The 20551-nt window shown below is 52.0% G+C and overlaps 9 protein-coding genes across 9 annotated transcripts; 3 read left to right on the forward strand and 6 right to left on the reverse strand.

Annotated features, from left to right (window-relative positions):
- Window positions 1-196: 196 nt before the first annotated feature.
- NCS54_01002200 (Hypothetical protein) lies at window positions 197-1416 on the forward strand (the record flags this gene model as incomplete). The annotated part of the gene is made up of 2 exons (XM_053155344.1): window positions 197-635; window positions 686-1416. The coding sequence occupies 2 exons, from the start codon at window positions 197-199 to the stop codon at window positions 1414-1416; spliced, it is 1170 nt and encodes a 389-aa protein (XP_053011319.1).
- A 2627-nt stretch (window positions 1417-4043) lies between these two features.
- NCS54_01002300 (Histone acetyltransferase) lies at window positions 4044-5666 on the reverse strand (the record flags this gene model as incomplete). Its single annotated transcript, XM_053155345.1, has 1 exon — window positions 4044-5666. The coding sequence occupies exon 1, from the start codon at window positions 5652-5654 to the stop codon at window positions 4044-4046; it is 1611 nt and encodes a 536-aa protein (XP_053011320.1). The 5' UTR covers window positions 5655-5666.
- An 806-nt stretch (window positions 5667-6472) lies between these two features.
- On the reverse strand, window positions 6473-7144 carry NCS54_01002400 (Hypothetical protein; the record flags this gene model as incomplete). The annotated part of the gene is made up of 1 exon (XM_053155346.1): window positions 6473-7144. One exon carries the CDS (start codon window positions 7142-7144, stop codon window positions 6473-6475), a length of 672 nt encoding a protein of 223 aa, XP_053011321.1.
- A 455-nt stretch (window positions 7145-7599) lies between these two features.
- Window positions 7600-8534, forward strand: NCS54_01002500 (RNase III domain-containing protein; the record flags this gene model as incomplete). Its single annotated transcript, XM_053155347.1, has 3 exons — window positions 7600-8050; window positions 8112-8341; window positions 8388-8534. The coding sequence occupies 3 exons, from the start codon at window positions 7600-7602 to the stop codon at window positions 8532-8534; spliced, it is 828 nt and encodes a 275-aa protein (XP_053011322.1).
- Window positions 8535-8728: 194 nt separating this feature from the next.
- On the reverse strand, window positions 8729-9883 carry NCS54_01002600 (Hypothetical protein; the record flags this gene model as incomplete). The annotated part of the gene is made up of 1 exon (XM_053155348.1): window positions 8729-9883. The coding sequence occupies exon 1, from the start codon at window positions 9788-9790 to the stop codon at window positions 8729-8731; it is 1062 nt and encodes a 353-aa protein (XP_053011323.1). The 5' UTR covers window positions 9791-9883.
- An 848-nt stretch (window positions 9884-10731) lies between these two features.
- Window positions 10732-12300, reverse strand: NCS54_01002700 (F-box domain-containing protein; the record flags this gene model as incomplete). The annotated part of the gene is made up of 1 exon (XM_053155349.1): window positions 10732-12300. The coding sequence occupies one exon, from the start codon at window positions 12298-12300 to the stop codon at window positions 10732-10734; it is 1569 nt and encodes a 522-aa protein (XP_053011324.1).
- Window positions 12301-13453: 1153 nt separating this feature from the next.
- Window positions 13454-14251, forward strand: NCS54_01002800 (DJ-1 protein-PfpI domain-containing protein; the record flags this gene model as incomplete). The annotated part of the gene is made up of 3 exons (XM_053155350.1): window positions 13454-13528; window positions 13580-14192; window positions 14244-14251. The coding sequence occupies 3 exons, from the start codon at window positions 13454-13456 to the stop codon at window positions 14249-14251; spliced, it is 696 nt and encodes a 231-aa protein (XP_053011325.1).
- Window positions 14252-15138: 887 nt separating this feature from the next.
- NCS54_01002900 (Carboxylic ester hydrolase) lies at window positions 15139-16943 on the reverse strand (the record flags this gene model as incomplete). Its single annotated transcript, XM_053155351.1, has 4 exons — window positions 15139-15570; window positions 15626-16314; window positions 16366-16602; window positions 16652-16943. 4 exons carry the CDS (start codon window positions 16941-16943, stop codon window positions 15139-15141), a joined length of 1650 nt encoding a protein of 549 aa, XP_053011326.1.
- Window positions 16944-18263: 1320 nt separating this feature from the next.
- Window positions 18264-20148, reverse strand: NCS54_01003000 (Hypothetical protein; the record flags this gene model as incomplete). The annotated part of the gene is made up of 2 exons (XM_053155352.1): window positions 18264-19594; window positions 19659-20148. The coding sequence occupies 2 exons, from the start codon at window positions 20146-20148 to the stop codon at window positions 18264-18266; spliced, it is 1821 nt and encodes a 606-aa protein (XP_053011327.1).
- Between the last annotated feature and the right edge of the window lie 403 nt (window positions 20149-20551).

A 20551-nucleotide genomic window follows, 5' to 3' on the forward strand; every position in this document is an offset into this window, starting at 1 on the left:
AACCAAGGTGGAGAGTCTTTGTGCGGCATCGCTCCACTTGAGGCCCATCGCTGAGCTGGACACCTTGTCTGCGGCTCTTGTCCTTGTTGCCGCAACTGGAGTTGATCTTTCAACTCTCTCAACTCTTGCTATAGCTGTGCCTCACCAATCTTACGCTCACTTACTCACTCACTATATAACCTACACATCTCCCGTCATGGCGGAACCAACAAACACGCCGGTACCGGCTTCTACACCGCGAGCAACATCTCCAGCGCCTCCCGTCCCCGTCTTCTCCCACCCCGGCTCCCCCTACCAAACTAAGCTCACCATGTCTTCTTCCACCTCAAGGCCCCGGGTCCTGCACATCGGAGACCCAATCAAGTACAACCCGGACACGTACATCCGCTTCATCGGCCAGTGCGAGCTCGTGAGGCCCTCTGCCGAGGAGCGGCAGCGCCCGGCATTCATCAAGGCCCTCAAGGAGCGCCGATGGGGAGACTTTCAGGCTATTTTCCGTCCCTTTTGGGGTACTGGGGGTGAGATGGGGAATTGGGATGCTGAGCTGATTGATCTTTTGCCCGAGAGTGTCAAGGTGTTTGCGAGTGCAGGCGCCGGGTTTGACTGGGCAGACACGAAGCTCCTAGGCGAGCGAGGTGAGTTAAACATGAGCCGTGACTTGATCAACGGCTGATTGGAGTGTAAGGAATCATCTACTGTAACTCTGGCCTTGCAGCTGCCGAAGCAGTAGCCGACTTTGCCATTGCCGCCATCATCTCTACATTCCGTGTTCTCCCCTGGTGTATCTCGGCAGCTATGTCAGGCGACGAGGAGGCCTTTCAGATCAACCACCGCGACGCAACACTGCAGTCGTATAACCTACGAGACCAAGCTCTTGGACTTATCGGCTTCGGCAACATTGGCCAGCAGATTGCAGCCCGCGCATTTCACGGCTTCGGAATGGACATTCATTACTACGATGTACTCCCCAAGCCAGCACACGTTGTAGCTCCCCTGAGAGCCACACACCACGAGACACTCGCCAGCCTCCTAGCTAAAGTAGACTGCGCCGTGCTCTGCACACCCGCCGGAGACGGAACCCTGATAAACGCCAAGACCCTGCCCTTGTTCAAGCGCGGCTCCCGCTTCGTCAACATCGCCCGCGGCAGCCTGGTAGACGAAGACGCCCTAACAACAGCCCTGCAAGACAACCACATCTCCAGCGCAGCCCTTGATGTGCATGCCACAGAACCCAAGATGCACGCTGGTCTTCTAGAGTTGGCCCGTCAGGGAAGAGTGCTGCTGACGTGCCACAATGCGGGCGGAACGGTGGACACGCACAAGGGGTTTGAGGAGCTGAGTATGAGAAACATCATGGCGGTGCTTTCGGGGGGTGAGGCGATTACGCCTGTGAATTTGCAGTTTTTGAAGAAGTGAGGTATTGGAATGGGTTTGAGGTAGGCGTTTTGGGCCGTGTATTGGTGGGAAAAGAGGTATAAGGGTAGAATCTAGGAATAACTGTATATAAAGTATCACTTTCTTAGAATAAATGAGATATGTGTGTTTGCTCATAGGTCGCCTCCAACAGTGTAGGAAACAAGGGGATATACAGATGTATGTCATGGGCTGTTTGCCATCCAACATAGTGTAGCTGTCAACTCATCTCATTATACAAACTTGTCAAAGAACAACCTGGCCACCTTTTGACGAGCATTCCAACTTGATCTTAGCGTAAGAACTAAACCAGGATTCAAAAGGGTCATTCTAAGCTCTATTTTACATTGCGCCTCTTTCCTCTTCTCTTGAATTGCCATTTCACCCATGTAACACAAAGGAAAATGATGTGGGTTTGCCTAGGTAGGCTTGATGACTTTGGGAGTATGTCAAATAGGTAGCTAAGTGAGTTTGTTAAATATCCGCTTCCCTTTGTTCGTCTGTACATTGGCTTATTGAACAACACTGGCCTATAAGCTCTCTTTCTTGGAACCCGAAAGCCTCCTCTTTGCACTTTCTCGACAACCCTCCTCCGGGCTGCTCAAATGGATACTGTCGCTTTATGGCATTTACCCTCTCACATGGACTTGACAAGAAATAGCCATGGACATCCCAACATGTGCCTCGTTCAAGACCTTTCACAGAGAAAGCTGTGCCTAGGCGCCCTCATCACGTCTCTGGGGGGCTAGAATGCATCTCGCAAGGATCTCATCAGAGGTGGCCCCAATGATGCGTTTTTGACGGGCTCAGCCGGGGTTTTCAGTTCGTCATGGTGCGCCGCACTTCTTGAGCCTTTTTGCAACTTGCACATGGACTTCACTGCAATTTTAACCCCCTCAAGGGAGGAGTTAACTGTTATGAATGATACCAGGGGGATAGACTCTGACGGGCTGTTGAAAGTCAGATAAACGTATGGCATATGCCAGAAGAACAACTTAGGGGCCATCTAAAATAGGACTTATTGTTGTTAGAGATATTTTTGATCCCCCTCCTTTTGTTTGTCTGTATGTCGACTTGTTGAACATGGCCAGCTTGCAATCCTGTTGCCTCGAACTTGACGGCAGCCTCCCCACATTGGTGAGTCAAGCACCGCCCACCCGAGACCTTTGCCCTCTCTGGTGGCCTTTGCAAGAGCTTGAAACTCTTCCATGTATGTGCCTCGTTCAAGGCCAATCATTCGGAAGGCCCTGTCTGCCCAAGCCACGTCTCTTTGGTGCAAACGTATGCTTCGCAAAGATCTCTTCCAGGGTGTGTCACCTTGCTGCGTTTTTGACTGGCTCGGCTGGATTATTAATAGCTGTAGAATCCTAGCTGTCACACTGTGATACCTGTAAATTTTTCACTGCATTTTTAACCCCCCTCAAGGGACGGCGACTTGGTTGCGACGAACAAGCCAAGACGGAGGTAGCTTGCAAGGATATCTTCTGGAGTGGCTCACCTTTTCGTGTTTCTGACTGGCTCGGTTGAGCTGTTGCATAATGTCAGTACTGGGGCAACCATTTCATTTCACTGCATTTTTAACCCACTTCTAGGGACAATTTGGCCGTGATGAACAATACAAACCGGATGTGGCAAAGGACGCAGCCTCCCCCTATGGTTCGAGTTAAGGATCTCAGGTTGCCAGGTAGGCATAATAGCTGTCTGCCGTAATATTAAAATAACGCAACCCACGAAATATCTAAGACGGCGCGGAGTTATTAGTTAGATGGGATTCTTGACCAGCTTCCCATAGTGTATCTAGCTATCGACTTGTTAAAGGAGATTACCCTGGAATCTTCTTCCTTCAAAGATTGGTATTTATCCACCATGAATGTCATCTTTCTAGGCTGGGCAAACAGGCCTACCCAACAAGGGCTCATGCAAGGCGATTTGCACAGCCTCAATTATTCGCCCTTCACTGCATTTTTAACTCACCTCAAAGGGCGGGTTGAGTATGATGAACAGACCAATAGCTCGCAAGTATAGATTCGCGGCTTACTCGCTGCTGTATGACTGGCCTAGCAGAGCCGCATGGATTTGCACTGCATTTTTAACCCAACTCGAGGGATGATTTGACTATGATGGATACACCAATAGCTCGGGAGGATGTATTGGTGGCTTCCATACCTTGCTGCTTTTCTGACTAGCACGGTCGTATATTGATTGGCTCGCCTGCGTGACTGCAGAGCAGAGCTACGCCCGATCAGAGGTCATGGTAAGGCTAGCTGCGCTCCATTTTTAAGAGATGATGTGGTGGCCACGATCAATGCCAGGCAGAGTCGACAGAGTGGGCAGGTCTCCCTCAAGACGTTCTGGTCAAGTAAGCTCGGCTTTCTTGCTGGGAATGTCTCAACTAGCGGTTTGGGTCTTCACTAAAGCATAGGGGGGGACCTTTAAGGCGGCTCTTTGCCATTAGCTGACTATGATCTTGGCCAACACATCAACCAAGGACATTGGTAAAGCAAAATAGTTTATATCACTTAAACAAGGCTCTTGCTTCCTAGCCAATACTATCCAAACTCCAAGCTCATCCCATACCCTATGTGTTATCCTGTCCAACGCCCAGATCCAATACAATACTAATACATCCTTCACTCTTTGGACTTCTTCCTCACAAGTCCAGCAGAAAGTACATTAACACCAGCATCCTCCTTTGGCTTCTTCTTGACCAATCCCGCTGCAAGGACGTTAACCTTGCCGGGTCCATCGTCGGTGGTCGAATCCGTTCTCTTCCTCTTGACTAGACCGGATAGATTGTTGACCTGCTTATCACCAGCAGCCTCAATCTTCACAGGCTCTCTTGTGCCCTTGACGAGAACCCCCCATTTGGCTCTTCCGCCAACCTCACTGACCCAGCGACGGGTGCTACCCACAGCCTTGTTAAGGGTCGCAAAGTCCAGGTGAAGCAGCAGTTCCACGATGCGCTTGTAGTCATTCTCATCCACAATCCTCTCACCACGACCCTCAGGTGTCCACGAGTAATAAGCCGTCGTAGTAGGCTTGTCGAGGAGGTAGTTCCGGCTCTCGGTCTTGATACGAGGTTGTCGAGCAATAACCGGGCCCTTGAGAGTCTTTCTATTGGCCTTCTTCTTCTTCGGCTTGGACCTTTCCTCGGTATCGGTCTTCGAAGGGAAGAGCTTCCTCGGGGTGGTGTTTGGTGTGATCTGAGCGATGCGCTGCTTCTTCGGTGTCTCTGGTGCTGGAAGCGTCGACTGGGACGACTCGTTCGACTTGGGAGGCTGAACTTCTTCCTCGTCACCAAAGACAAGCCAGATGAAACCCGTCATGCGTCCACTCGAGCACTCCTGCCTATACGCCATCATCTCCCAAAACATATCCAACGTCTTGACGCTCTTCCAGCTCCCCGTCGTCTTCATAGCCTGCGAGCTAGCAGCCTCCTCCTCAAGTTCATCCCAGAACCTCGACTTGGGATCATCCGGAAAGTGAGGGATGAGACACCTTGGAGGAACCCAGTCAAACTCCTTGGAGTAGTGCGAGATGCGCTCCAGGGGATGGGTAAACTCCCAGCGAGAGTCGGCGCTCCGTGGTGTCAGGGCTCGAGTCTCGTACGTCTCCAGACCCGGGACGACAATGTATCCCTTTGCGCTCTTCCATGTTTTTGTACTGAGGAGGGGATCCAGCACGCGACACCACCACTTGATAAGACCTCGATCGTCCAGGACATGCTTCCCACTGTAGTCGACACTTCCAGGAAAGAGATATTGATCCTGCGCGCGGGCGAACAAGTTGACGACGAACTGTATATCCTTTCTCCTCCGCTTCCCAATCAAGAATCCAACAAACGCAGCGCATATTTCCCTAATCGGGCTAGAAGTTCCCTTGGGAAGCTCCAGCAGGTTGAGGTACCCCGTAGAGTCGGCTTTAGAGACGAAGAGGGTGGTCGATCGAGCAGTCGTATAGATAAAAACCTCGACGCCAAGAACTAAAACCTGCTTCTTGGGCTCATCTGCAGCTTCAGCGCCTTTCGATTCGGATGCTTGCGCGGGTGCGTCAATGGACACGGCAAGAAAATGATTCTCGCAGTAAGTTCGTTCAGGGCGCTCGTTCGGGGGAGGAGAGTACAGGGGATCGGTCTTTGTGGGAGGCGTCGAGATGTGGTAGATGGAAAAGTCATAGCCTGACGGGAGAACAGAGGCTATGCGACTCTGGAGATCGCCGTCGACTCGCTGTAAAGAGGCCATGTTGGAGTTGACGATGACGCAGGTTCAAGAGCTTGAGGTTGAGATGAAATGCAGGTCCAGAGTTGTTTAGGTGGTTAGTCGCTGTAACGGTCGCTGGGGCAGCAGCGCGCGGCGGGGTTTAGCGGCCCAGATTCAGGGGCTTCCGTCTGGGGATCCAGTAGATTACAGGGGTCGGTCACTAGGTGCAGAATTTGGTGGGTAAACTCCACGGATCAATTCATTATCGACGGGACGTGTAAAACTCAGCCTCATCCTCACTCACTCTCACTAATACTAGAATCCTCATCATCAACCAAAACGGACCAGATTTTTGCCCATTCAGTTTCCTTCAACACACACTCCTTGCACGCTGGACATGTGCAGGATGCACACCAAGGGCATCCGCACGAAACTGGGTACGCATGGCTGCCTGGTCCATGTTGGATATCGCTGTTCGTTGTCGTTTTGTACCATTTCTCGACAGACTCAAAGAGGCCCTTCGTAGCCATATGCGGTTTGATCCAGGCCAGGACGGCAACTTCAGGCATTGATTCGTCCGGAGAAGATGGGTGGGCGCCTTGTGCCAGACGAAATATCCTGACCATCTCCCCAACCGGCCCATCATCATTTGCCATACTTTGGCAACACCCAAGTCGATAGAGGAGCTGATAGACCTCGATTGCATCATGGTCGGATATCGAAACGAACCATAGTTGGCCAAGGCCAAGACGATAATCATTTATGAGCCGACGATCCCAGGCCTGGCAGATGATCCAGGCAAGGAAGCAGATGCGGTAGACACCTCGCTTCGTTTCAATGTCGCCAGCGTCATTTTGCTCCTAGATTGACCGGAGTCCTGCCCGTTGGTACATGTTGAAGAGTGCACCCCCATGAACTTGTCCCCAAAATGATTTGGCACAGTACATTTGAGCCAGGGATCGGTTGACGATATTGGCCATGCCAAGAAAGAGGGACAGCATCCTCTCGACGATATGCTCAGCAGGGACTTTGGCCTCTGACGCGAAAAAATTTCCATCTTCCCATGTCTGCAAGGCACGGCTAAGATTTGTACCATCACCGGGGTTGAAGTAACTGCACTCGCCATCCAGGTAGACACACATCAGGAGATCGTTGACGCCACCTGGGCCTAGGAACTCGAGGAGATGTCTCCAGATGATGACCGGTTTGTCCAACTCGTAGACGTCGCGCGCGGCGTAGGATGAGGCAACTATAGAAGCGAGGTCTTTGATGGTCGCAGCCTGGTGGAGTTCCTCCCGGAGCATCTCATCCTCTTCCGGAATAGGAGTCGATTCGCGAGACTCGTCGACGCCGCGAGCGTCTTCAGAGGCAAGAGCCTGAGAGAAGTCGCTGAGGCTCTGTCTAAATTGGGGATCGTTCATGAAGATTTCATTTCGTGTTGGATTAGGATAGCCGGGATCTTGAAAAGAGATGCAAGCCTCTCCTGTGTGAGGACTTTCTGGAGGTGTAGGCTCCATCTCGATGATGGGCATGTTGGGTTACCCAAGAAGACGACGTACCAAGAAGATGGTGTAGACGATGTAGATGTAAATGGTGTTGATGTGAGGTGGTGTGAGAGGTGATGTGAGGGAGAAAAAAACGAGCTGGAGAAGTACAGGCGATGGTAAATAGAAACACCAACTTGAGGAAGGAAAGACTGCATCAATGGAGGAACTGCAAGGTGGAAGGTGAGTTGCCATAAGGAGTCGTCACAGCACCAATAGTCCATTAGGGAGAGCATCAAGTTCAATTTAAATACACGGGCCCTATGGGAAGAGCAGAACAATATTCATCATCCAAGTGAAGCCAAAAATGCCATCATCACCAACCATTTTTGGTGTTGAAGACTCCTGGCCCAGCGGAGCCAAGCCGGAGTGGGGCCGCCGAACACGGAAGTTAGCGGCCCCAACACGTGACCTTGAGAAAATGTTCGCCATGAGCTTCAAGCATGGCAAGCCTCTATCCAGCGCAAATCCGACGAAGCCTCCCGCCAATTCCCACCCCCGCCATGGCCCTCCAACCCTGCCGCTCCGGCCTTGTGCGGAGCAGACAAGCCGCCCGCTCCCTCATGCCATGCCTTCGCACCTACGCCACCGACTCGACGACCACAACTCCAGAATCGTTCAAGACGCCCGCCGCCGGAGCACAGAAGCCTGTCCCGAGATGGAGCCAGACGCCCGCCGGGATGAAGGCACCCGTGCAGCTTGACTTTGCAAAGAATCCCCACAACAAGGTCTGGACCGTCAACAATGACCCCAGGAAGCTGGACGAGGTGTACGAGCGCCTGCTGGGACAGGGCGGTAGCAAGCTTTTGCCCGAGGAGCTCAAGTGGCTCGCCGTCACGCACAAGAGTTTCGACCAGGGAAGGAGAGGGTTCAACGACCGATTGGCGCTGCTGGGTAGGCATATACTTTGCAATTGAGGCGGGGAGAGACCAATTGGCATGCTGACGCCCGCTAGGCCGAATGACCTTGATCATGGAGACCACCAAGTCGATTGTGGCCAAGGACCCCATCCCCGGGTCGATTGTTCCCGACGAGTTCGAGCGCACACCGTTTGAGCACCCTCAGCTACAGTCGCTAGACAACTTGACCATGGAGGGACCGAGGGACGTCGCCGGCAAGGACAAGCTGTACCACCTGGCGGCCCAGGTGGGCTTGATTGATGTTGTGCGGTGGAAGCCTCGATTGGTAGGTGGACAAGTCTATATAAAACGTACCCCGCTAACAACTCCAGGTACGAAAACTCAAGGCCTCGGGTCTCGAGGTGGTGCTCAACGGAGCCATCATGGCCATCATCGGGGCCATCACGCTACAGCACGGGGCCGTGGTGGCATCACAGGTGGTCAGGGAGCGGATATTGGCCAGGCTGCCAAAGGATTGAAGAAGGGCGTTGAAGCGGGACTAATCTGTATCATATATCTGTACTGTACCATTTGGGGAAATAGGCCTGGGAGCTGTACAAAGCGTGACGAACGTCTCGACTGAACAAGACTTGTAAAAGAAATGATTGATGCATTAACGTGATATATCGTTCTATGGTTGTATAGTGTATCTTGTGGGTTAACGTTTGCCTTGCTATTGCAACAAAGGCGTCTCTTCATCAGCAGGCTCAGCATTCTCCTCAGACGCCTCCTCGTGATCATGAATGAGCTTCTCTCGATAAATCCAGCCAATGCAAGTTCCTGCACCAGGACCAACCAAGACGGTCGTGACAGCCGTAGTCAAGGGAACCCTCCATCCAACCTCGACGAGCATCCAGTATAGAACGGTCCAAAAGATGAACTGGGTGTCCACCTCGATAAACACAATAGTCGACTTGGTCATCTCCTTGCGGTCATCGGGAAGGGTGAGGCTCCAGATGACGAGGATGTGAGCCAGGATGGAGCAGATGACGGGCAGGGCGTAGACAAAGATTAGCGAGAGTCGGCTTGACGCGAGATGAATGGTTGTGGGGTCGGCTCTCTTGACGAGGTTGACGATCTTGCGGGTGGCCTGGCGAATGAGGGATACGTAGATGGGGAAGAAGAGCCAGATGCCGATAGAGACCGGGGACGTGAAGAAGAACATGAAGAGAGACGGCAGAAAGTATCCGAGTGCGACACTGACGGGGATAGCCACGAGCTCGCTGTCAGGAAGATGGCGACTCGTGACATCGCGAGATTCCCCATCCTCATCTCGTCTCTCCTGCTCAGCAATGACCCTCCTCGCGCGATGCAAAAACGCCGGAATAATAACAAGCTCCCAAACAACAGCACCACCCACAAGATCAAAGACAAGCCACGGGCCCGTAGGATACGCAATAAGCACATTCGGCGCATTACATATCCTCGCCGCCTCAACAGAGCTGACGGTCAACAAACCGCCCACAAACGCGAGCACGACGGCCATGACGGCCGAGCTGCGGACCGAGTGCATCGCGGCGCGGAAGAAGCTCACGACGTAACACAGAGGGGTCCCGATTCCCGGGATGCGGCTTAGGCCTGGGAGACGCGCGCGTGAGTGGCATTGCGACCAGAGGAGAGCGGCATTGACGTCGGAGTGGATGAAGAGGGCGATTATTGTTGCTAGGGCGAGGAGGATTGGGGGGATGATGAGGTAGCGGTAGGAGAAGCGGTGGATGGGTGCTTTCCAAGGCATGATGCTTGCTTCTTTTTGTTTTTTACATGCGTAAATGTTTTGTATCTTGATAAGAAGGAAAAAGAGGTGAAGCGAGAGGGAGACGGTCTTTGTGAGACGAGGGTGTCATGTGGTGAGGTTGAAAGTGGTTCCCGTGATATTATCGGAGCCGCCTGGGTGCCCAATTAGGAATGAAGCCAATGGCACGCGCTCATGACAGGGGATTGGCAAAGAAGTGGAAAAGACGCATTTGGAGTATTTGCAAATTTCTGTTTCATTTTGATGATCATCTATTTCTTTGACTTGATATTTATCAAAGGTACAGCGAGGTGAGAAGAGCATCTCGCCTTGCATCAAATAGTGGCCGCATGTATGGCATGTCTTGTCTTGCTTTGGGCTCCAGCACACAAGATCGACGCCATAATCTTTCACAATGGAAATATTTAGCCATTTAATCAAGCTGAATCACCACTATTTCTATCGCTGTTATGATATTTATGGTATGCCGCCCATATTCGCAGAGCGGCAGCCCAAGTTCGGCCCCTGCAAACAAACCCTTATCCAGCAGTTACCAGCAACCGCATCAGAGATAATCAAATGCTTAGATCATTATGTTAAGAATATATCCCAGTTGCCGCACTCGTTTCATTTTTGCCGTTGTACTTCTTTGAATTGAAATCCGTCCAAGGTGGCATGAGATAAGTTTGGCATTTTGAGTTCCACAGTAAATAGGGTGGTCGACAGTATTTATATCCCCAAGGAGCCAAGCTTCTCTCTTCCATACTTGAATTGATATCACGCCATCTAATTTATATGATCCATGCAGTAAACTCCCCATATCCGCCAGATGACAGCCTCAAGGCAGATCCGCCATACAAGCAAGCTCTTCACCAACACATCAACGGTCGCAACGAAAATACTCTCAAATACATGACTCCCTATATCTATAGACGATGCATCTCTCATCTAATCTTCCTTGCCCTCTCCTTCACCGTCGAAACAAAGAGATCCAGCGCCTCCTCGTCCCTAGCCCTCAACCCATCCTCCATCCTCCAAAGACCAAATCCCTCCTCATCAGTATCCCACTCCTCCCCCTCTTGCTCCATATGCGCAATATAATTGCGGCGCTCCTCTTCCCACTCCCTCCAATCCACCCATTCGTGAGTGCGGTACATGTATAACAGCTGGTTGCGCCTCTCCTGCGAGAGACCTAGTCCGAACCTAAACATGTCCTCCCCGCGGGTCTCTGGCTCGGGGCAGTCAAAAGTCCTGAACGCTTTTTGGTCCACCCAGTCGCCGCAACCCATCTTGATGACTCGTAGGTTTGTCATGGTCTCTCGCCAGCGGGAGAGTATCATGTGCCAGCGAAGGCTGGTGGGTGTCGTGACGTACGCCTCACGAGGTCCATTAGGTTCGTCGTCGTCATTTATCGACTTATAGTATCCTTCGTTGGAAATAGATATATCGTTGCCGAAGTCGTCTTGTCCTATTATAGTCTCACCGCGATCCATATCCGACGGTCGACAGTCGTACTGATGCAGGACAGCGCAGTCGTCCAGGTAAAGCTTCTCCAGGTTCAGCGAGCCAAACCAATCGATCTGCCATTCGTGACTAAAGGTGTATTTTCCCAAAGCGAGCGCCTTGAGGTTGGGCAACCCTCTCCCTTTCCCAAGCCGGCGAAAGTCCATCCTCGGGCTGAAACCCCACGGCTCTTGACAGTAGAGGGAAAGTGTGTGAAGGTTAGCGACGATATCCGGGCTCAGCCACGTGGTATGCAGATTCTCGAACGAGATATACTTGGTGATGGAATCGTTTTCGGTGTTTCTCTCTTCCCCTAGAGTCTCAGTCGTGATGTGAAGCCTGAGATCACGGAGCGCCGGGCCAACGACCAGCTTGAAGGCTTCTGAAGAAGTAACCCGTGGCTCGTGACGGTCGCCTAAGTTGCGGATGGTCAGACTGGAAAGCTGAATAGGAGGCCCGTTTATGGTTGGGGGCAGCTTCTCCTCGGGATAAAAGACAAAATCCGCCAGGTCCCCAACTAATCCGGCAATTCTCTCCTTCTCCTTGGACCAGTTGCCTGCTAGGGACTGGAATATCTTGAGGAGCATCTCAAATCGATCATCATTGGATTCATCAGCGTCGCCTTCTCCAAATTCTGCACAGTCCTCGTGGAATCTGAGGTGTAGACGTTCGAGACTTCGAAAGCAGGACAAGAACGGGAAGCAATCGACGAAATCTTCTGGCAGCTGCCAGACATTGTGCATTCGATATTTAAAGTCAGGGCCGAGCCAGGTGTCGACTGTCACATCTTGGACATGGACACGAAGATGTGAATCGGCCAGGGCTCTGAACTTTCTGGAGCTGTCGCCGTAGGCTACCAAGCGGATGGAGCGAAATGCGCTGCGTGTAGCCAGGGAGTTTAGGTGATGGTTGACGAGTCGCGTTTGAAGCAGGGCGTCTTGAGGCAAAAAGGATACGACATGGCTTAGAAGCTCTAGAGGGAGAGCGCTGAGATGAGGGATAGATGGCATCTTGATGGGCAGTAGGCAGAGCCGAAGGTGAATTGTTGGCAGTCACCTTGGTTGTCGTTTACTCGGAGCAAGTTTGTTGGTTGAAGGTAACACAAGGTCATAGACCATCCCTGTCCCTAGGTTTGTCTAGTTGGAATATAGGGTAAGCCATCTCGCAATACTGCATTGGGATAGAGTCTTGGTAGAGCACGTTTGGGACTTATGACTAATATTTAAGAGTAAAGGTCTATGATTTAGTGACTGAATGGCCGTGAGAAGCTATCTTATAGAAGAGTATGCTGTATTTTCCGTGCACTGACAGGCGTTTATACTGACACACCGTAGCGCCCAGAGACCATCTATGCCAAGGAGAGGCAATAGTCTTCTAGGCAGTGGCACTAGATTATCTCCCGCTTACTGTCTAAGAGAATCTTAACCTATCTTCTTGATCTTGGTCTTGGAGTGCAACCTGCATGGGGGTTGAGGACAAAGTAAAACAGACACCAGAACGGCGATTTAAGTCTATACTCGTAAAGGATCATGCCGAAGTTTATAAAGAAATATCCTAATTTTAGGCTCTTCTTTAGATTATCTTGTGCTTCTTCTACTCTTAGGAGGGGAGAAGCTGATCTTTATCCTATCTTCTTTACCGACCTATGTGCCAAAAGACAGCCAGGACAGCCTCTGCGTGCTTTGCCATTACAAATATGAAACAGCGACTCAGCCAAGTGTTTCATCTCTCAGCTCAAGAAGCATTCAATGCCTTCACCGCTTACAAACCTCCATCGCCATCTTAACGTTACTCGAGTCCGGCCCCGCCACGGCCGTGCCGAGGCCCCAAAACTCCCCACCCGGCGAAAGATGACCCTTTAGAGCCGGCGCTACGAAGCGGAGACTCCTTCGGGGCTGCATGCCGAGAAGGGACGGCTACGCCCGCGTGTGTGACGTCAGCTTTCTACAAGACTGCTCAATGGTTTGTCATGGCCGGGTGAAAGAGTTGTCCCGAGTCCTGCAAGGATACGAGAAAAAAGTTTATGAAGCGGTGGAGGATATGCAGGTGGTTATATAAAAGGTGTGGCAGTCCGTAGATCAGCAACATTATCGACGCTTACAACTCTCCCTTCATCTCAATTCATTACATCTACACAAAAGCTACAAGCTCAATCTCATCAAAATGGCTCCCAAGGTTCTCGTCGTTCTCACCTCCCGCGATAAGATGGACAATGGCAATCCCACTGGCTGGTATCTGGTAAGTTTCACCCCGCTTTATACGTCACACAAAAAGCTCACACCTCCTTAGCCTGAGTTTGCCCATCCCTACTATGACCTCGTCGGCGAGGACGAGTCCAACCCCAAGGCTGAGATCGTCGTCGCTTCTCCCGCCGGCGGCAAGGCTCCCCTGGATGAGGTGTCCATCAAGATGTTTGAGAACGACCCCGAGTCTGTCAAGTTCCTCAACGAGAAGAAGTCTCTCTGGGAGAACACGCGACCTCTGAGCGAGTTCCTCGGCAAGGCTTCCGAGTTCGCCGCCATCTTCTACCCCGGCGGCCACGGCCCCATGTTTGACCTCGTCAAGGACGAGACCTCGATCAAGCTCATCGAGGAGTTCTACAAGGCCGGAAAGCCTGTTTCCGCCGTCTGCCACGGCCCCATCGTCTTTGTCAACGTCACCATCGACGGAAAGCCTCTCCTGCAGGGCCGTGAGGTCGCTGGTTTCAGCAACTCTGAGGAGGACGCCGTGCAGCTGAGCAGCGCCATGCCTGCTCTCCTCGAGGATGAGATCAAGCGTGTCGGTGGAAACTACGTCAAGGGCGAGGACTGGGGTGAGAAGCTTGCTGTTGACGGACTGGTCATTACTGGACAGAACCCTGCTTCCGCGCATGCTGTTGGCAAGGCTCTTGCCAAGGCCATTGGTGAGTGATATGGCATGTGTGCTTGAGAATGAGTTGCTAACGTTGTGACAGGCATTTAAGATGTCGAGATCTTTAAGAGAAATGAGCTGCACAGATTAGCATGTTAATGAACAAAATAAAGATGAATACTCATGCTATAACTTTCTTTCGCTCCATATCAATGTGTCAACCCATTAGAATGAGTATCTTGTAGGCTCTCAATAGTCTCCTTCCATGTGCCACCGTAATTTGGACCCATGTGGCGATATCCTTGTCAACCTCAAGCTTGAAGATTGTGTAGATCTCGTGGCTCGTTCGACTGCCGAGATAAGAGCTATAGTGGAACTCGTCGCCGGATCTCGTATCAATGAGTTACATCGAAGTTGTTGATCACTTCGGAGCACCCGAGGACAATTCCAAATCAACAATTGTACTCGCAATTTCTGATAATGCATACGTGGAAGTCTTCAGGGACGTCAAGATGGCCCAATAGCCTACAGGTTTTGTCCGCGGAACGCGCGGAGGTAGCAGGAGAGAGCCAAGGCGATTAACTAGTGGAAATTGAAGTACCGCGAGAGGCGCGCACGACAGGCGTAGGTGACACCAAAGTACCGAGAGGTTATTCATTAGCAGTTGGATATGGCCTTCAACAAGTTCAAACCTCGGTATAAAGGCACATGGAAATATCGTGTAAGTGGATTCATCGCTTCCCCTGGCTGCGCGCTTATTTAGGAAACCGGCTCGGTAGATGGCGTGGTGCCGGCATATAGAAGCCGACTAGAAGCTTGTGGGGAACTGCCTGGTTCGAGAGTGACGTAGGTCAGACTCAACTCGAGTTTGCATACTCTTTTATATGAACTTGCATGGAAGGATCTTACAGGGTAACGAGCTATCATAATGAGTTGTGACAGCTGAGTGAAAGCAACATGATCAGAACAACGTTCTATCAATTGTAGCATGTGAATACCTAGGCTGACAAGACATACTTCTCAATAACAGGATAAATCTCCTCATACAACCTACACCGCTCATCCAAAACCGTCTCATCAACAACCGTAGCCCCCGCTAGTCCTCCCTCACCCCCCAAGCTCACAACATCATACGGCGCATACTTGGACCCGACACCCGGCCATCCCGGTCCAGCAGCTGGGTTCCTGATGAACTGGCCAGCTACGCCACGGAGGTACTTCGCAAATGTGTATAGTTGAGGAGTAAAAGGTATTCCACCTGCTTCGCCTTCAAAAGTAGGGGTGCTGAAGAGGAGAGTCACATCGGAGCCGTGGAATTTTCCCATCCACGAGTATTTTTCGCCAAAGAGGCTTGTTATAGATGTGTTGAAGTAGAAGCGCCATGTTGGGTTGTCGACCGAGGCTGAGATGTTGGCCAGAATCCCTTGAGGCTGTCACATATGTTAGAAATGACTGTTCAGGAAGAGGTGGATGGTGGGCACTTACACACTGCCACAAAAAGTCTGTGTATATCGCCGCAGCAATGTCAAAATCATTCTTCAGCTTGGGATCCGCTTCGTATACTTTGAGAATCGCCTCCTGCTGCTTCTTAGTGGCCAATGGCTCAGCGAGATACGCATCCAGAAACGTCTTCATGGTGATGTTCCGATTCACCAGAGCCCGTCCCTCTTCGGCAATCGTGCTCATCAATACCGGAACCTTGACATTTTTTCCCTCCCGCCATCTCTCAGCTCGTCCACTAGGAAGAGTAACGTTATCAGTCACTGGGAGAAACGCCACCTGCGCTGTGCTCATGGCTTTGACGAGGTCCTTCTCTGGGACATCTTGCATACATTGCAGCTGGTTCTCTGTGTCATTGCATCCGACCACGGCGGCTAGAGAGTCCCAATCGGTCGTGTCCTCAGGATTGGCTGTACTTCCCAGAAGTCCAACCGACATTTGTCCTGAAAACATCATTGCGCCGCGGAAAGGAGGTGGTGACTTGGAGCTGTAGGCGTTGACTTGAATATCGACCGACATGGAACCAGCTGACTCGCCCCAGATAGTTACCTTGCTTGGATCGCCTCCAAAAGCACGAGCATTGGACTGAACCCATTCGATAGCGAGTTGCTGATCATACAGACCGAGGTTGGTGTCTTCAGTCGGTACATCAGGGGAATTAGGGAACCCAAAGACTAACACTCCATCAGTCAAACCTGTCCAGTAGAGATTAACTAGAAACTCACCGTTCGTGCGATAGTTGAAAGCGAACGCAACAATGTCTTCATACCCAGCAAAGCCGCTCAGGTCGATCTGCCCGTTTCCTTGCTGCCAGCCCCCTCCGTGGATGAACAGCACAACAGGACGGCCCTCTGGCGGCTGAGGGCTCGTTGGCGCAAATGCGTTTATAAAGAGACAATCTTCACTCTCTTCAGAACCAGTGCCGAAAAAGTCCTTGAGAATGGCCAACCCAGGGGTGAGTTCTGTCACCTAGTCAGATTCCATCTTTACCTAGAACAGTGATTCACTCACCATTGTCAACAAACAACTGCGGACATGAAGGTCCAAACTCGGAAGTATTCAACGGTTCCGTCCAAGGCTCAGGTCTCTTGGGTCGACTGAACCGCTCTGGCTTGGCGGCATAGGGAATGCCTAGGAACTTGTTGACGGGGGCAATCGCTGCTGGAAGAGTGGTGGTCTGGCCGACGACAGGTCCTGAGTCGAGAGCAGCTGTAGGGAGAGAATGGGATGTATAAGTCGGTTCTCCCTTGGCGCCGACCAAGACTGGGAGTGTAAGGGGTGTTAGAGTTGCAAGAGGCTTCATGGTGATGCTGTTGGCTTGACTGCCTTGCTTCTCTATCTAATCCCATGCAGGAGCCCATCACTTATATAGTTTCAGGCTTCAAGTAAAATAGTCTTATAAGTCCAATTTCCAATTACATAGCCCCGCCGTCAAGGGTCGGAAGATTCTCAGGACGCGCAAGTGATTCAGCCCTGTCCCGGCTGAGCAATCGCCATCCGCCTTACTGTCTTGAAGCCGTTCCGGAAAATTGCAACGCTCTTACTGGCCGATTCATCTTTGCCAGTGGCTTTGCACAAAGTAATAACCAGGCATGACGTGGGATGTTTTCGTTTCATGGCCCGTATCCCTCGCTTCCCAGGCAGACTCAAACGGTCAAGTCAGATACGATGAATGCGAGCAACATGGTACAACGACATTTGGTGGAGAAGCCCCCGGAGAACCAATTTGCGGGATTCGATCTGCATGCTACGCAAGAAGCCCAACCAGAGTCAATGTGGCTTGAGTGAATTCAAGGGCCAAATGCATGGCGATCCCTCGGTGTGGAGAGGCGCACTTCAGCTCAGACAAGCTGAACCAACCGCGTCGATATAGCAGCTCCCCTAGCCGTTGATCGCAACAGTAGCCAACGCGACATCATTCACGTGGGCAACAAGAAATGTCATGGGATATCATGTTGAATAACAAAGCTCAGAAACTGCTCGCTACAACATCGCCATGAGGCCTCCCTGCCGAGACAAAGTATCAACCTTGTTGATTAACCTCCTCTGCGACTGTCTTGTTCCAGCCAGGCAGCCCAGCCAGAAACAGTCAGCCATCGTGTAGCATCCAAGACCATCAAAAAACAACCCGAGACTGCAAAGACAAGACAAGACAAGACAAAGCAGCTCCCCAAGTCAAAAGTCGTTGGTTTTTGCTTCCACATCCAAATCAAATGGAAAACCCATCAACACTCTCCTGAATACATCTCCACAACACTCCTTGTCTCTTCCATGTTATCAATCAACCAGTAACGCCCTATTACCTATACACCAGGACAACCAGATAATACCCAAAGAAAAGTGTCGGTAAGACAGTCAGCTATAGTCAGCCCCATCGCAACCCCCTGCTCATCGTTTCCATCCATCCAGGGGAAACCGTTGTAAAGGAACGCGCATTCTCCGCCTCTTGCGGGACTGTTTGGTATCAAATCATCCGCCCATGTTCGCCAGTCGCCTGTTCTTTTGCCCTCGAATTCACATCCTAGAAGCTCCAGGCTTGTTTGCGATCCCCTTATGTTTTTGTTTTTCCGTTTCCATCATCACAATTCCATCGTCTGCGAGCATTGTCCGCCAGAATGCGGCTTCAGCCCATCTTGACATCACCATTATACTCGGGTTCAGTCTTGGGCAACACGGGCTTCTCCTCATCCTGCTTCTGCCTTCGCTTGCCCATGCGATCCAGCCACTGTTCGGCGCTGACAATGGTACCATCGACAACACCGCTCACTTGAGTCACCATGTCCAGACCCTCCTTGGCCAGGACAAGAACCTTCTGCGCACTCTCAGTAAGGGCCGAGTCGCTGGCTCGTTCTCCATTCTGGGAGCTGTTGTCCGACTGGGTAGCGACACGGAACCGTTGGGGCAGGCTGGTCAGATGACGGCGCACAAGAATTCGTGCGTTTTCGGGTAGAGCGCCACCTGCATATTTTGACACAGTCAGGATGGCATCCTGAAGAGTCTTCAAGACGTCGCCCTTGAGGGTAGAGATACGGGCGGCGAGCGCGCTTCGAGATTGTTGCTGTGAGTTGTCAGGCGCTTCATTGTTGGCCTCACCCTGCAAGAGCTGCTTCTCTGATCCATTCTGCTGTGCGGCAGATGGGTTGTTTGCCTGTTCGTACTGCTCGAGAGTAGTCTTCAGGGCGCTGATTACACGAGCGATGTGGCCATTCGCCCACCGGAGCCATTGCAGACAATACTTTAAGCTGCGAAGACTCTCCTCACTCATGGCGACGCTCAACCCCGACGTCGACATGATCAGCCGAGATTGCCAAGCGCCGCTGGACCGCGAGGTTGGTCGCGATGAGCTTTGAGTATCAGCTGTTTCGGTGTAGGCCGGGGATCGCAGCTCATCATAAGCCGGGAGGGTGTCAATGGTACTTGTTGTCGACATGCGACGAGAGCTCGCCCTGGTAGGGGGCGAGAAGGGCTCTTGTTGTGTTTCGGCTGGAAGCTGCTGAAGGCCAGCAATCTGCTTCATGCCTTCACCCTCAAGGCGTTTGTTGCTAACCGGTTCACCCTCGTTGTCCACCTTTCGTCGCTTCTTGCTGTTACCGGCCTCCAGATCTGACGCCGAGCTATTCTGCCTCCGACCGGCACCCAAAAACCATCGCACACCACCTTCAACACCTGTTACTCTACCGACAGAGCCGACAGTATTGGCGATAGGCGTCAGGTAGCCTTCGACGTATTCAGCTCCTGATCGGAAACGTGGAGAAAAGTTCTTGGCGCCTCCATACGCCGAGGTGGCGCCCTCAATGGTGCTTGCCAACAGGGGATGTGTCGTTGTAAGAAGGGACAATAACGGTTCCGGTTGCGGGGACTGTGGTTGAGTTCGATTCGACGACTGGAAACCGTGAGAGGTCGGAGGGCTCACAGGAAGCGATGTGTTTCTGTGAGGGGGTGACGATATGAAGTCTATGGCAATTATCAGTCGATCATGGTCCACGCGTCGCGCATCGCATGCATGAGGAACACAAACCCGCTCTCAAATCGCCGAGAGCCTCGGCGGCTAATCGCACGTCAGGGTCATCAAGACTGACGCTGCTTGACCTCGCATCAAGGAGCCGATCAGGGGATGGAGCGCTGACGACGCTGTTACTGCTCGCATCGAGATCCATTCTAGTCGGGCTATCCATAGTTTGAGGCCCCAACGGTGCCAGGGGATGGTATGAGTGAATGGGGTTCAACGGAGGCCAATGGTTCTTGGGAGGGTCGAGGGCCATTTCGCTAGTCAGCGAACTAAGCGACGGTAGCTTGATATCGTTGTCGGCCTCGAGATGTGACAGTGGTGGTAGCTCAGTGTTGGGAACATCGGGGAGCTTTATCGCATGGGCGGAATTGGAATAAGCTGGAGGGGAAAATCCCATGAGAGAGGGCGGCGGTCGAGCTGGCGGTGGCCCGAGGAGGGCTTCGCGAGAGGAGGAGGTCTCGCGATCGCTCGTTGGGGCAAGCATGTGATTGCGCTCCATGGCGGCGCTGGGCGTCGGTGATAAGACGGCTACGTCAATCGGACATCGGGACTGGATACGAATAACAGAGCGGCCACGGGCCGTATACGCAAGCGTGAGGTCGTCGAGACGAAGGAAAGAAAAGATCCGGCGATTCGGTTCTCTTATGGTGGAGAGGGAAGAAGCGGAGGAGAAAATGGTTGGGGGGGGACGAAGATGGGAAGGGCGCCTCGTGTGGTGGATGAGGTGACGGCAATAGGAAGGGGAAGGAGCGATCGTGGGGGGGAGACACAGAGAGAGAAGCAGAAAACGTCAGGCGCCCACGGGTCGCTCCAGCTGCAGGGACCGGCTGAGAACAGGCGCGCGAGACGACGGCGCGAACCCACTAAAAACCGGGCCGGGCTTGAAGGGCTTCAGAGGCTTT

The sequence above is a fragment of the Fusarium falciforme genome, chromosome 8, assembly GCF_026873545.1.
Source record: "Fusarium falciforme chromosome 8, complete sequence".
In the NCBI taxonomy this organism is placed as follows: Eukaryota; Fungi; Ascomycota; class Sordariomycetes; order Hypocreales; family Nectriaceae; genus Fusarium; species Fusarium falciforme.